At 44.4% G+C, this 16,516-nt stretch overlaps 1 protein-coding gene across 2 annotated transcripts in view; it reads right to left on the reverse strand.

The window, feature by feature from the left end:
- The window catches only part of LOC119395764 (potassium voltage-gated channel subfamily KQT member 1), a 284,303-nt gene that overhangs the window by 85,426 nt on the left and 182,361 nt on the right, over window positions 1-16,516 (reverse strand). For both annotated transcript variants that reach the window (XM_037662769.2, XM_037662768.2), the window contains exons 4-5: window positions 1,837-2,012; window positions 245-373 (exon numbers count right to left, since the gene is read on the reverse strand). In XM_037662769.2, coding sequence (XP_037518697.1) covers window positions 245-373; window positions 1,837-2,012 — 305 coding nt within the window. The remainder of the gene's footprint in view (window positions 1-244; window positions 374-1,836; window positions 2,013-16,516) is intronic.

A 16,516-nucleotide genomic window follows, 5' to 3' on the forward strand; every position in this document is an offset into this window, starting at 1 on the left:
CGGGTTATAGCTGTGTGATGAAGTATTATAGCCAACGTACAATTTACTCAGATAAACCACCCGTGAATAGAGATGATGGGACAGTCGAACCATGTTGTAAGAAAGATGGTTACGGTGTATAGTGTGCATCATACAAGTACGTTCAAACGAGTTTTCTTGTACGCCACTCTCGAGCAAACCTCTTACAAGTGTCAAACCTCTTACAAGTATCAAAGCATAACGAAGACAGCAAATTTGTACTCACCACACCCCACCAAAGGGCATCGGCATAATTGCCAAACTTTACAGGGTTGATATCTTTCTCCGCGAGAAATACAAGAAATGAAGAAAAGATGAGTCCTAGAAATCCAATGTACAATGTAGTGATGAGCTCCTGCAACAGAGAAAAGCGAAACGAGCATTAGTGCACAAAGCTAACGCAAGCATTTGTTGATTTTTTGATGTACATAAACCTTAATATGAGAGCTGAACATGTGCCGTGTAAGGCCGTTTAACGAATAGTAAACCTAGAGAAGCTTTACAAAAAATCGAGAAAAAAAAATACTCAGAGGAAAGATGCAAGATCACGTCAGTGTCCGCCATATTTAGAGCTTACGGCAGTAGTAAGGTTTGTCTAGGTTTAGAAGAAAGGCACTCTGCTGAGATTTTGATGTTTTCTAAGCAAGTGAAGCGTTGATATTTTCATTATCATGTTCGTAGTCACTAGGAATATTGTTTCGAATTATTCTTATGGCGCGTTGAGCATTATTCTAAAAAATGGGCCAGGTAGCAACTCTTCGCCAATGGCTTTTGAGAGGGATGCCAATAAACAACACCACCTTCCCTGACACACATACAGCGAATGGCTGAATAATTCCAATATGTACTCCCATTAGTAGCCATATAACTGAATCGCAACGTTGTGCAACGATTGTGTCAAGACAACATTCTATCTTGAAATCTTTTCTATCTTGAGAGATGAACCCTTCCTTACATTTGAGCCATTTGAGAAAGGGGTACTCGAAGCATAACAATGTACCCTAATGTGTGCAAAAACATTTCTTGTAGTAAATGAAACGAAGATATAAAGCAGAGACATATTGGCAATCGAAGCAAACTTGAATCACCGAAATAAAGTTCATTTAGAAGAGCCTCCTCGATGATTTTTTTTTCTTTTAAGTCGGAGGAATTAGCGACGAAGGGTAGGCAGGTGGATTACTTATAATAAAACTGCAAAGAATATGAACTCAGGAGGATTATTCCTCTTTACTTCCGTGACTCTAATCTTTCAGCTAAGTACAGCAGGTTGATGTAGATGCTTCGAGCCAGGATGCTTGGGCAACATGGGTGCAGGTTTCATAAGCTCATAATGGAAAGCTCGCTATAGCTTCCCACAAACTCTGGCTTCGACCAACTGGACACTTTATGAAAGCGTGCCATTTTCAACAAACAGTGAAGCCAAGGATGGCATAAGGAATATCATTTGTAGCCTTTAACTGTAGTTTATTATTTATGGTATAGACGGAAAGTAATTAAACTAGACGACATTTGGAGAGGGCATTACAAAATCGTTTTTTATAGTCAGACCCGTAGACGCTCTTATGCCTTCTTAAAAAAAAGCTGAACCTTGCAAGATGGCAACTGACAGCAAAGGCGTTTTGGGGAGATTGAATGAAGACACCATGGAAAAAAATCTCTGCACTGTAGCTTCATGTTCAGCGTCACGCTTGCGTGCCTTCAATTTGAAGCATGTGTTCAGTTCTACTGCCTAACATGTTTCAGCCTCTAGCTAAGCTGCTGGACCGAATGAGATTTCGCGTTGATCAGGGTGCATGAGCGGCACGAAGGTGGTCCCACCTGGCGGTGCGCGTAGACGACAGAGCCGAGCAACTTCCAGGTGCCCCCTCGCCTGTCCATGCGCACCATCCGGAGGATCTGGAAGAACCGGAGACCTCGGAGCGCCGATGCTGCGAACATCTGGCCGCTGCTGCCCATAGCCAGGACAACCACTGACGCAACGATCACAATCACGTCTGCGCAGAAAAAAAAGAAGAAAACATTGATTACTGAAGGAATCTCAGAATCTATCTATCTATCTATCTATCTATCTATCTATCTATCTATCTATCTATCTATCTATCTATCTATCTATCTATCTATCTATCTATCTATCTATCTATCTATCTATCTATGTATCTATCTATCTATCTATCTATCTATCTATCTATCTATCTATCTATCTATCTATCTATCTATCTATCTATCTATCTATCCGCACACGTCATTGAGTTTTCGTGGTCGATCCGTTAAGTTGGTATATGCCTAAATTTGCTTAATATGATATCAATGTACCACGAATATGAATGACAAGCCATGAGATGAATAACAGGTCATTTACAGCCTGCATGACATTACTGACATTTCATTTATATCATGTACCTCATGTCAAAAACCTCAAGATTCTTTCTTAATACCATCGTGGTCGTTTGTTTGATTTTTTATTTCATAAAGTGTGCATCAAATGACAAGCCTGTATTGAGAACATGAGTGACACGTCCGGACATCAATACCATCACGTCCAAGTCATGTATACCATTATATAAATGACAGAAGTGGGATTACCTACACGTAGTAAATACATCGTGGTCTTTTCAGGAACATGGTACATATATGTGCAATATTCAAGGTTTGTAAAAAATTGCTACGTGTTATTCAAGATGCCCCCAGTTACATTCATATACATCGATATTTCGTAATGTATAATGTGATGCCAATCGCCACAATTCAATCGCATCATTCGATTAGCGACTCTTGAGAGGGTATCAAAAAGAGCTAAAGAATATGTCAGTATTTCTAATTTAGTTGACCAAGTTAAAAACAATATCACTGTATGTATATGAAGCGCACGAAAGGATGCAATGCTCGAACGTTCCATAATTATGAACAATTTACGTATCATTTCAATCAGTCAATCTGTAAATCAATAAATACGTATTATTGGTGCAATGAGTTAATAAAATATAGTTCAATATGCAAAGGACGTCCGAATGTGAGAAACCGCATGCGGTACCTCCTATGTTAATATACTTGAAAACTACACAACGTAAACGAGGAGAGGAAAGTCACTCTTTCAGCCGACGTAAGAGTTCCGCGTTTGACACCACAAACGACGAATCAGTCCAGTATCGTTGAGAAAATGCAACAGCGCTTTCGTTGCCTTTTGGAACTGTGATGGGCAGTCCCATGGTCCCAATGCCTTCTCGACAGTGGAAGCGCTTCCGTCCACTTGATTTAGTGCAGTGCTGAGGTGAAGCCTCTGGTTTTCCTTTCCCCACCCATCTTCCTCAGTGCAGGGTAGCCTACCGGGCTTAGCCCTGCTTAATCTCACTGCCTTTCGTCTTTTCTGATTCTCTCTCTCTACACAACGCAAACTGATTGTAATAAAAGAAATTTCACATCTTGTTCGTAACAAATACAGACTCAAATACTGCAGTGATTAACAGAAACGCATCATGAATAACAGAAAGCCTTCTAGTGAGCGGTACGCAAGAGTTGTGCATTGAATGAAACCACCTTCAGCTTTTGTCTAAATAGATGAACAGACACTACTTCTTTCAGTTCGGACTAGAGTGAATTCCATAATGAAATGGATGAGGAAACAGCTAATTTTCCGAAAAATTAGTCATAGTCATAGCATAGGCTAATTTTGGTTATCTGTAAGCTAGTCTTGCCTTATGCCGGGTAATGACGGCTGTCCGCACTTACAACGTAATAAGTAGCACTGACGATTGGGCAAGTTGGTATGGATGCATGGAGTTATATTCGTCTTTTCGTCTGCCTTGTTGCGCCGTTCTAAAAACAACATAAGTATTGCATATACATTTACAGTGGAGCGCTCACGACCCCTCTACAACGCGCCAACGAAAGCTGCTTATGATACGCACGTCGGCGCACTGGAGCCTGCATCTCTCAGCGATGACATTGACACTACCTCTTACTATGAGGCGCCCTTTAGGAGTCACATGGCACTCGAAGTGCCTGGTCAGCGCCTGTCGGGCACGCCGCTACTCGATATACGCAAAGCCGTTCCATCTCGCAACACTTGACTCAAAGTAAAACAACGCGCCACTGCAACCCTGGTGCTGACTGCTTCGCATAAAATCGATTCTCACCGTGCATGGGATTTACCGGAACTTTTACGTACTTTCTATTGCAAAAGGATTGCATAAGATAGTAGGGTAGACGTGTGGTTAGCTGGGCTAATTGGTATGAATCCATCGCAATAAACCGCACAAGAAATGAGACGAGGCACACTTGTCGTTCCTTTTTGAGTTCTTGCCATTCCTTCCTATGCTGTTCTCATTCCTTCCTGTTTTCTTGTCATTCCTTCCTGTGGTCTTGTCATTCCTTCCTTGCTCCTGTCATTCCTTCCTGTGTTTTTTTTATTCCTTCCTATTGTTTTCGTCATCCCTTTCTGTGTTCTAGTGATTCCCTCCTGTATTCTGGTCATTCCTTCCGGTGGTGTTCTCATTCGTTCTTGTGTTCTGGTCATTCTTTTCTGGATTCTTGTCATTCCTTTCTATGTTCTTGTCATACTTGCCTGTGTACTTCTAATTCATTCCTTTGTTCCTCGTTAGACACAACATCATTGATAACTAAAAGATAATCAAGCTTTCTTGTCATTCCATCCTGTGTCCTTGTGATTCCCTGATGTGTTTTTGCCATTCCTTCCTGTGTTCCGTTCATTCTTTTCTGTGTACGTGTCATTCCTTTTTGTGTTCTTGTAATTTTTCCCTGTGTTCTTGTCATTCCTTTCTGCGCGCCGCCTCATCTCGTTTTTGAGCCGTTTATTGCGATAGGTTAACGTATGCTACAAGACATCAAAAAGAAAAAAAACACAATGAAATATTCTGTGTCATGTACAATCTAACCAATCAATCTAAGCGAGAAATTATAAACAAAAAAGAATATCTAACCTAAAAATACATAGTAACAAGAGGTGTAGAAAGGATACATCAGATTATCTCGCAGTGTTGCACAGTTGAGCTATGTAGAGAAATGACTAAAAAGCAATTGATCAAATATAGACACGACGTGGGCAAGTGGGTAGTTTCGATCCTTACGTAGACCAGCATTATAGATAGTCTACTTTAATCGGCCATAAACAGTTTAGTGTCTTAGTGCGACAGCGCACACTAGAACTTACCATAACCTGACGCCATCTCAGATCAACAGAAAGAAGGCAAAGCGCACATTGTAAATCTGCAGTTTAAGGATCGTTGTGTGGGAACATATAAGGAAGTGTTGCTGCATATTCATGTGCTTTAAAGAACGTCGCCTTGGATTTTCCGATGCGCCTCACAAGAGGCCATCTTGTTTGCACAAGAAAGTAGTTTTATCATACATTACTCCACTGCTCAATCTACCGACTTCTGTTTAAGCTTGCTTCGCTACCACTGAAGCTACACTGATAATGGCAGCTGTCCGCCATCAATTAGTCATTTACGGCGAGTAATGGTGCGAAGTCTAATTACGAGTGTTGGCACTTTGAACAGCGGATTGCTGGCTACGAACTCCTGGGCTGTAAGGTGTGTCTGCAGACCGCTGCGATGTGACATCTTGCTTTCAGCATAATTTGAAGTGTAAATCGAGGTCATTCTGGCGTAAGTTTTTACGACGCAGAAGTAGTCCATAAGGCGTGCGAAAGTAAATCTAGGATGGCGTTTTCAGTCTCGACAATTTGGACTCGTCCGGGCAACATTTCAAAAAGTGTAATTATCTACACTGTGTCACGTCGGTCCAACCTTTACGCGTGACTCGTTGATGTGCCCCGATATCCTTGTCATTTTCTCACATATTCAATACTTTATACTCTTTTATATACATAAAGACCTTACAATTTTCGATCGAATATTATTCATTTAAGCCGCGAAATTCTGACGTGAATTCCTATGACCATTAAGAGAGCTCAAGATCAATATAGAAGAGTCCCCAACGAGCTTCTCGAAGATGACAGCGAGGAGGTCGTTTAGTATCTCCAGCCGGGGCTCACACGTATGTCAAGCAACGCCTGCTATTCGTTATTCATAAAGACAGATGAGTGGAGCGAATAACTATGACGAACAAGAAACGAACCATGGGGCGTGACAATATAGACTCAGACCACATCTTGCCACGACCTTTTATGTGCGTTGCTAACAATACATGTTCCGCGCGTCGTACCTAAAGCTGCTGGCACTAAAGAAGAGGCACAGTGCCTCTTTTTAGGCGTGCCCAAGGATCACCATTTATTTTGCGTTGTTCTTCTGTTGCCAGGCACCAAAGAAAACTATGACACTCACATGAAATCTAGGTATTGCAATAATGTACGTGTCAATAACCCTCCAACAAATTCCACTAGGCATTCCTCGTTTACGTACACCTCAGCATGTAAACTAGTGGAACGGAACTGGAAGAAATGAAACCGTGCATCCTGCTGCATGCAGTCTCAACAGAAGCACATGTAGGAATTGAAGCGACTGCGTTATTGACACGCTAGGCCACGATTTTCTCGACGGTGCTATAGCACGCGATAATTCGAAGTGGTACGCTGAAGTGACTGAGGCTATTTAAGGCTTCGTTTCCTGAGCCTCCTGTTTCTCTATACGCCGCGTCTAGGACAAAACATTTATTCCTGTAGCACCTGTATGGACACTACAAGCAAAGCTTGCCGATGGTGCCGCCGTGGTGGTCTGTATACAGCCTAAGTGCAATAATATCCTATTTACACGCACTATTGGCCTCGAGGAGTTACGGAGTCGCCCTCTATCGGACGCGCCTCGATTGCGTGCTAGGCAGGATACCGCCGGCGCGCTCCCCGTAGGTTTTGCTGTCGGCGCTCTACAAAAACACCTCGCGGAAGCCCTCCAGAGCATTTCTGTAAATACTTTCGAAATGAACTGCGTTCTTTACTGTCAAAATAATCATTTTCGACGAACTGAAAGCACAAGATAGTCTACACTCGCTGTCTCTTTGCACAAAATTGAGCACCCGCTTCACGCTGTCACCGCGTTGGGGACCCCTGAACCGGCTTCTTGCGTGAAAGGTAGTCACTCGCTGAGTGCAAACTGTGAATATCTCGTTAGAGTAGACTGTCTGTATAACCAAACGGAGCATAACAGAAAGAAGCCTCAAGCCAGCGATCGCACGGGTTCGCGACGACTGACGGTGCCTCTGCATGTATGAGCGTCTGCATGTATGTTCGTACTGATGGTTTCGCTCTTGCTACGAGCGCGTTTTTGCCCCGCGCTGTGAACTTTAGGCCGAAAAATATGAGAATTTGTGAGTAAACAAACAACTACTGTTGCGCGGACGCTATCAGAACAGTTCAAAAACAATTGCCTTACAACTGCGCATGGAAACTTTGCGCATGGCAACTTTGTGATCTGCCGTCCCGACGATACAGTGTTTTTTTTTTCTTTTTCGGTCTAAATTCGGGTACGTTTCAATGTCATTTGACAAGCTGTCTCGTACGTATTGATCGGTCTTCTCAGCGGGCAAATGCCGCTGCTTCTGTTTCTTTTTTCAGCGCATTCGTTTCGTTTGGTGCTCACACAAAACGTGAGCAAATGCGACGCCTTTTTTTTTAATGCTCCTTAATTATCGTTCCGTTTGCATTCCACTGAACTTGCCGCTCTCTGTCATCAACAAATTCATAGACCAAAGCTTCACCACTTCGAGATTGCTGGTGGAAGGAGAACCAGTCTACGAGACCGATCATGTAGTAGCATGCGACGCCTAGGAAAAGAAAAAAAATACAGTAACGTTTGCCGGACTTGTTCTGCAAGCGTCGGCTGTGAACTAGGACCCACATGAACTTGAAATAGTGGTGAATAAAATAAAAGGTATTGCAGCAACCAGCAGCCGCAAAACAGGATAGTAATTATATGGCGTGTACCCCAGCAATTTTGGCAGCAGTGTCGTGTCTAACTCCAACAGGGTGGCATTTTTCCCACGTAAATAAATGAGGCTCCAAGAAAATACATGGGGTTGGCCGGTGGACCGGTCACGGAGGCAGTGCAAAATTTATGTAGCTTATGAAGCAATGCATGCCTCATCAAATGGGAAGGTTGCCCGTCGGGGTCCCGCGTCGGCGGCGTCAACACGAGTGATGCAAAAAATAATCGTCACGTGATAGTGTCACCATATGACGTCATCATGACGTCACAGATCGCCAAAATATGTAGCGTCATTATGACGTCACATAATGTGACGTCACATGATGTATTCACACGTCATGGTCGCTTTTCATTGCCTCCGTGATCGGTCACGGAGGCCGTGCAAAACCGCGTTAGGTGCAGAACGCTTTAGGAGGGAGGCGCGGGAGAATCAGTACATCGACTGACAAGAAGAAGATGGCTTTCGCCTTCTAGTCATCTTTAACGAATGCATAAGGGACCCTGTGCGTTTTTTTAATTCAACGTATCTAAACAATGACTTGCGCATCTGCAGCCGATTTTGTGGACGCTGAGCACGGGGCCGACGATCAAGAGGTCGCATTGGAGGCTTCTGAGATGGCATCGCACGTGGTAAAAGGCAGCGCTTTTATCATCCTGTGGCAGATAAGCATCATTTGCCGGCGGGAAGCGCGCGCGAGCCATCGTCTCAGTGCGCGCTGTCTGCTACTCAACGAACATCGCAGGCCCGACGCAGTAACAAAAGTCTTCGTCGCGGAAGTGCTTGTTGCACACAAGACTCGTAGCGGATGGCTACTTGCTGGTTCTTAGCTTTACAACCCATGCTTCGCGCTGTTTCTTGTCCCGCGGTTACCAGTGCAGGCTGACACTGGGCTCCTTTGCGTAAGCGCGGCACTGGGGCACCGAGCGGTAGAGCCCCATGTTCGTCGCGTTCAGAGGCAGCCGCTCTATTACAAGGGTTTCCATTGAGTTGAAAATGAGAGAAAACTTCCGTATTTGAACAGACCGCAGCGCATGTGCGACTTGAGGTTCGTTTTCAAAGCACGCGGCATGCGCCACCACAAGCAGCCGACGCGGCCGCTGAGACCACGTGATCCTGCCAAGCACGTCACGCCGACGGTGGCGCCGGCGTTTCCAGTGGTGGGCCTCGAGGCCAATACCCTGTTGCGCAGTCAAGTCACAACTGGGAGTGTTGTGTATATAACGTGTATAAAAGCGGATTGAAATGCTGCATCTAATCGACAAGCACTGCCTGCACTTCAATAACTACCAAGAGGACAAGTCGTACGGCTCCGTATAAGTATATACAGAGAAGAAAACATTCTGACTACAGCGCACGTGGCAGCAACGCGCCAACACGATGGCGTAGCATAGTCTGCAAGCAGGCTGTGAAAACTTTCGATTCGATCGACTCAATACAATGAAAGCTGTATTATGCGTCCACCAGCAATTAGCGCTTAACTGAGACCACTCCCTCATTTACGCCAGCCGCATAGAAACAAACGGCGAGTCAAGCGGTCGATGCAAGCGCAATGATACATTCTGCCATTTTCACGCCCTTTTGTTCTTGACAACTGCGTAATTTGCGGCAACTCTTGCGCAGCGCGCACTACATTTGTCACAGTGGCGCTGGACCTTTAGTGGAAGCAACTGTTAGCATCCATCGCATTGGCAAGGGGGACAACGTCTGCTCAGCGTGCAGCTTCATGGGCATCTGAACCACTTCTGATAGATCAAACTGTCTCTTGGCTCTTCCTTGCATTTTATCGCGTGCACATGACGTCACCACAACACAAGCTGTCGATTGTCTTTTATAGGCTAACGACTGAGCGAGCAGTGCTACGGTGGACGCATACGCATGAAAATGGTTGGGCTGGTGCATTCCACGTTCTAAGACCTCCTTTATTCACGTCGCGATAATCAAAAATTAACGAAAATGCGGGCAGTTTGCCCTAAGTCGCGCAAAGCTTGGCACAGGGAAGCACAGGCCCGTCGCCGCTCGTACTCCCCGTCGACCGACACGTCTAGCTTCGAGATGCGCGGCTTTCACCTCGGGAGTACGCAGCCGGGCTATGCACGAAAGAGCGGAGATTGCGCGCGATGTCTCCGTTAATATTCATGATTTAGATACTGCGCATGCGTGGATTGGGCAGGTGGTGCGGTATCTGGTCGCTAGACAACGCGATGCTTGATTCACTTTTCTTTCTATCTCTTTCCTGTCTCTCTAGTTCTTTCTCTCTCTTTCGTTGATGTTTCTCTGTCTCCTTTTCTCTCTGCATTTCTTTCTCTCCATTTCTCTCTTTCTCGTTCTTTCTGTGCTACGCTTCACTCTCTCTCCTCCTTCTTTCCCTCCTCCTCTACATCACATCTGTCCTCCTCACGCTCACTTCCCTTTCCCACCCCCTTGCTACACTATACTATACAATGGTATGCTATGATCGCCTAGCGTGTCTGGATAGCCGGGTAGTTTGGACGCTCGCCTTCGGATCGTGGGTACGCGGGTTTGGATCTCGCCTCGTGAAGATTATTTTTTCGGCAATCAAATTTTCCCTTCCTCTTGATATCTTTCTTTTCGTCTCTCTGTTTCTTCATTTGTCTATCTCTCTACTCTCTCTGGACTCGTTCTCAGGGTCGTTACAGGCCACGCCTTCGCGAGCTGTGGGGTTTGCCCAAATTCTGTGGCACACACCCGTTCACGATGATGATAGTTTTCGGGTCCGGCCACACATTTTACGCCGAGCTAGAACAGCTTCGCTGCTAAAAATTCGCTTAACATCCCAAGGGGGTGGCGCGCATATGTCATGTAAAATCATTTACAGGGTATTTCATCTAAGTAGCGCCTAGTATTACAAAATAAAAACCCATGCGCTACACGTGTCGAATGAACCCAGTATTGCTTTGAGCCGTACGCAGCACGTGAGAATATTTTTCCAAGCCGCCAAGCTGAGTATTTAACAAGCGTTGCTTAATTACCTTTCTAATTAGTAACTATAGCAAGAAATCTTCAATTCAAAAGTTGTAGCACTTGTTCGGAAACGTCTCAATACTTCATCCATGCTAAGTTAACTATCAATTCGGTAAGCTGGGTAATTAACCAAGATCGCCTAATTCACCTTTAAAATAGTTACTCCAACGAAAAATATTGAATAGAAAAGTTGTTGCGTTTGTTCAGCAACGTCGGATTATTTAATCTGTAGCTGCTCTGTTCTATTTCATTATAGCTTTTCTTTAGAGCGCGCGAAATGAGAAGCATACTTGGTGCAAGTTAATTAAAACACCCTGTATATACGAGGGATACCAGTTCTGGTCCATCTGCTCTTGCGCTATGCGATCATGTGGTCGCGCACCTGATGTAGTACAGCTTCCGCGTGTTGAGTTGAATAAAGGTTATTATTGTGCCCGGGGCTAGGCTGCCAGGATCATTTGGAGAATAAAGCGACCAGGACGAGCGTGTGTGAGCGTAGGAAGCGAAGTGAAGGCGAGAAAGAAACCGCTATGTCTGCCTCGAGAAGACGATTGTTCAGGGGCCCATTAATCTGCCTTTGAACGGTGGGCACAAAAAGCGCTCAAGACGAAGGAAGTGAATCGGCCTCAGACACTGTCTCAAGCCTCTCCTCTTTTTTCGACTTGTGGGCTTTTAGTTTCTATCATAACCTACCAACATACCCAAACTGTCAAATTAGCAATGCTTGAATGAGCTGGTGCGAAAGCCCGGGTCAATGTGGAGAAGAGACTGTCCTTAAGAATAGCATGTGGTACTTTAAGCTTAAGAATCCTTTGTTCAGAGTTTCTTCACGTTTGAGGACAAGTTGTAGCCCGAGGAATTGACGAAGTGCCGCTATAGAAGTGATCTCCCTTCAAAGGGAACCTAAGTGACATTCACGTTGAGTGAGTGGCGCCTACTCATGCTTGATCTCCATAATATAAGAGAGAATACTGCTAGCCCTAGTTTGTTCAAGGATAAAGTGCCGCTTCTTCGCAGACTTCGGCACTTTCATCCAGCAACAGCCGCTATGCATGGTATTCCTTTGAAGGAGAAGTGAACATCTCTGAGAAGGTGGTTTAACATCTTCGGGTAAACTTGCAGCGCGGCACATACAAGACGTTAATATAGCAACTCGCCCAGATCGCCGTATTAGTTAAGGTGGATTAAGTTGTTTACAACGCACTCAGGAGGTTGTCGTGTTCCTTAAAGCGTGCTTTGATCTTGTGAACCCCTTTGTTTTTCACACTACCGACAAACGAAAAATGATGTACAGCTCTGCGCAGCACATTTAAAGCAAGTTTGCACATTCATTATTTGTTATTTTGCTTTCACTGCCGCTCATGGCTTCCCAGCTTAATACGGGTGTACTGACATCACGATTGTGCCGATATTCAGGCTGATCTGTTTAAAGGGCCCTTAACCACGCCGTGTTTAAAGACAAGATGGTGGTTTCTTTCTCTCCTTTACTGCCCTTACTACTGGCGCTATCTCCTCATCACTATTTATTTATTCATAAAACACGTGCACAATGGTACCACAAACAGTTGAACCTACCAGGATTTCATGCTTTTCGAATGCCCCGGCCCTGTTATCTCCCCTTGCGCAGTCGAAAACGCGCGAAATGAAGTGACATCAGTGGACCGCGCGCGGTAGTGAGGCGAGACAAAGAAGAAATGGCGTGCGACTGCATGGAAAAAGTGTGGTAGGAGACAAATCACAGGTGATACTATTCGTATATAAACCAATCGTGAGCTTATTTCCCCATGACGCTAGTTGAACGAACTGCTGGCGTCACGAAATGTGCCGAAAAGACGGGAAACACCTGGCTATTTATATATTCATATGCTCTTTAGGCGCCCTTTAAAGTGTTCAGGTACTGATATGTACTGATTTATCACAGCTTTTATCTTTAATGCGAAGCATTTCTTAGGGAACCACTGGCACTTTGAGCGTTTCTATCTATCTATCTATCTATCTATCTATCTATCTATCTATCTATCTATCTAGCCGCCTACGTCTGGGTGCTCTCATGATCGCCTCCTTAACATGGTGTAGACCAAGATTGGCATGGGAGGGTAAGATGATTTGACGAATATAACTGTGAGGTCATGACACGAATGAAGGGAAAATCCTGTCGTGTACGTCGTGAAACCCTTTCCTACAGACATATGTGGCACATAGCCGTTTACCACGTGCCGCGATGTACGGGTATGCGCCACAGGTGATGCACAGTTTATACCTACCCAGGAATGGCGAGAACAGCCATTGGTAATTTAAATGCCAGAGCGTTAAGAAAAACCGACATCGGCAGCGTCGACCCGACGAATAGAATGTAGGATCGCGGCAGGAATCGAACCAAAGCATACTGCGTGGAAATCAGGTATTCTACCACAAAGCCACGCCAGGCCTATAAACTGGTTTAAAAAAGCAGCCTAGGCAGGCGTAATGTCAGCAGAAAGCAATAAGCATACATACTTCGTTGACACGGGTGCCATATCAGATTAACGCCTGTGTTTCCAGTGTTGGCTCCACTTTTATAGCAGTCTAATAAATATTACATTTGTATTCCTATGATTCAGCAAGCTATATTGAAGCATTGCTCGACCCCGGACTAATACATTAATGAAGGTTAAGTATGATATTCACATGATTGCATCATGAAGTGCCCTTATTTTCGATAACATTGACATATGTACTCTAACCTAAGGGCTGACATTACGTCGCAGCATAAGTTACCATTTAAACGCGAGTGTTGAAGACGTGCTTGGTAAGCCCACGATGTGTACACAGCTACTGCACAAAGGAAACGTCGATCCACCTCGTAAAGTTTACCTCAAAGCCATAAAATACAGCATAGAAGTACTCGCTGACTGCTTCGCATGAAAACGATTCCCACAAGGCGTGGGGGGGATCTGCCGAATTTTCTTTCTATCTATCTATCTATCTATCTATCTATCTATCTATCTATCTATCTATCTATCTATCTATCTATCTATCTATCTATCTATCTATCTATCTATCTATCTATCTATCTATCTATCTATCTATCTATCTATCTATCTATCTATCTATCTGTTTATCTATCCATCCATCCATCCATCCATCCATCCATCTATCTATCTATCTATCTATCTATCTATCTATCTATCTATCTATCTATCTATCTATCTATCTATCTATCTATCTATCTATCTATCTATCTATCTATCTATCTATCTATCTATCTATCTATCTATCTATCTATCTATCTAGCCGCCTACGTCTGGATGCTCTCATGATCGCTTCCTCAACTTGATGTGGACCAAAATTGGCATGGGAGGGTAAGAGGATTTGACGGATATGGCTGTCGGGTCATGATATGAATAACATTAAAAAAAACGGCAGATCCCACGTCCTGTGGGAATCTGTTTCATGCGAAGCAGCCGGCCAGTGATTGTTTCGGCTGCATTTTTGTCTTTGAGCCAAGCGTTAGGAGATGCATAGACGTGTTTTTGTAAGTGTAGTAATGTGCACATCGCGGGCTTCCCGAGAACGTCTACTACACTGGCGTTTGAAGGGTGACTTATGGTCTGACGTAACGTCAGAACTCACGTTAGAGCACAAACGCAGGTACTGTCGAAACGAAGTCCACTTTACGGTGCGATGGTGTGAATACCATACGTCACTTTTGAAGGCGTATTCGTGTGAGGTCGAGCAACGCTTCATTATAGCTCGCTGAATGATAGGAATACAAATGCAGTCTGTATTAGACTGCTATAAAAAAAGCGCCAACACTTGAACCACAATAGACCTTAACCCGACAATACGCCTGTATGATAGGAGCAAATATGTAATGTTTCTTCCTTTGTTATAAAATTATACAGCCAGCACTCCAACCACAATTGACGTTGCACTGACATTACGCCTGCATAAAGTATTTTTTCCAAGGCAGCTTCAAGACATAGCGTGGCTCTCCGGTAGAATACCTGGCTGCCACGCGAAATGCTTGGGTTCGATTCCTGCTCGGATCCTGATTTTTATTCTTTACATTCGTCGAGTCAACACTGCCGATGTCGGTTTTTCTTAACGCTCTCGCATTTAAATTACCGATGTCTGTTCTCGCCGTTCCTGGCTAGATATAAATATGCAGTGCGCTGTGGCGCATACCCGCATACCACGGCCCGTGATATACGGGTATGTGCCACATGTGTCTGGGGGATAGGGTTTGACGAGGTATGCGACGGGATTTGCAAGTTATGCGTGTCATGACCAGGCAGTCATATTCGTGAAACTGTTACGCTTCTGTATAAATTCTGGTCTACTCCAAGTTAAGGAGGCAACCACGAGAGCACCCAGATGTAGACGGCTAGATAGATGCGTAGATGGAAACGCTCAGAGTGCCTTAGGTTCGCTAGGAAATGCTTCGCACTTAAAATCCTGTCGCGTACGTCGTCAAACCCTTTAAATCCAGCCACGTGCAGCACATACTCATTCACCACGGGCCGCGGTGCATGGGTCTGCGCCACCGCGGTGTTTGACAGTTTATATCTACCCAGGAACGGCGAGAACAGACATTAGTAATTTAAATGCGAGAACGTCCAAAAAAGCCGACATCGGGAGCATTGACCCAATAAATGGAAAGAATAAAAATTAGGATGCCAGCAGGCGTCGAACCCCAGCATTCTGCATGGCAATAAGGTATTCTGCCAAAGAGCCACGCCACGTCAATAAAGATGTTTAGAAAAACAGCCTATGCAGGCGTAATGTCGGTGCAACGTCAATTGTGCCTGTGGTGCTTGCTATCTAATTTTATAAGAAAGCAATAAACACTACACATGTACTCCTACGATACAGGCGTCATATCAGATTAACGTCTGTGGTTCCTGTGTTAGCTCCGCCTTTATAACAGTCAAAAAAACATTACATTGATTCCGCAAGCTATATTGAAGCATTGCTTGACCATGGAGCAATACACTAACGAAAGTTACGTATGATATTCACAAGATTGCACAACAAAGCTCGCTTAGTTTCGATAATACTGATGTATGTACGCTAACGTGAGGGCTGACGTTACGTCGCAACATAAGTTACCCTTTATACGTCAGTGTTTTCGACGTGCCTGGTAAGCCCACGATGTGCGCACTGCCCTACACTTACAAAAACACGTCGATCCGCCTCGTAATGCTTCGCTCAAAGCAATAAAATACAGCATAGAAGTACTCGCTGACTGGTCCGCATGAAACCGATTCCCACAACGCGTGGGATCTGCCGAATGTTTTTTTTATTTTATGGCTATTACAATCGCTTTCTTTGAAATGCCCATAATGCATTGAACGTGATTTGGGCATCATTTTAATGAACTTATAAAGAAAGCTTATCGCTCGTGTGAGATTCCAGTACTGGTAATGCAAGGACGACAGGCAGTGTATCGCAATCATGCCGCGGTGACAAAAGCAACGCACTCACTTGCTGCAGCGTGATAAAATATGCCTATATGAGTATGACAAATCGGTTAGCATCGAAATTCGAGACTACACGCACGCGCAAATGACCGGAGAGAGAATCACTGGTAACCAATCAAGAAAATTCTCGAATTTTAATCAATTCAACAAATTCG

Source organism: Rhipicephalus sanguineus, chromosome 6, assembly GCF_013339695.2.
Source record: "Rhipicephalus sanguineus isolate Rsan-2018 chromosome 6, BIME_Rsan_1.4, whole genome shotgun sequence".
Taxonomy (NCBI): Eukaryota; Metazoa; Arthropoda; class Arachnida; order Ixodida; family Ixodidae; genus Rhipicephalus; species Rhipicephalus sanguineus.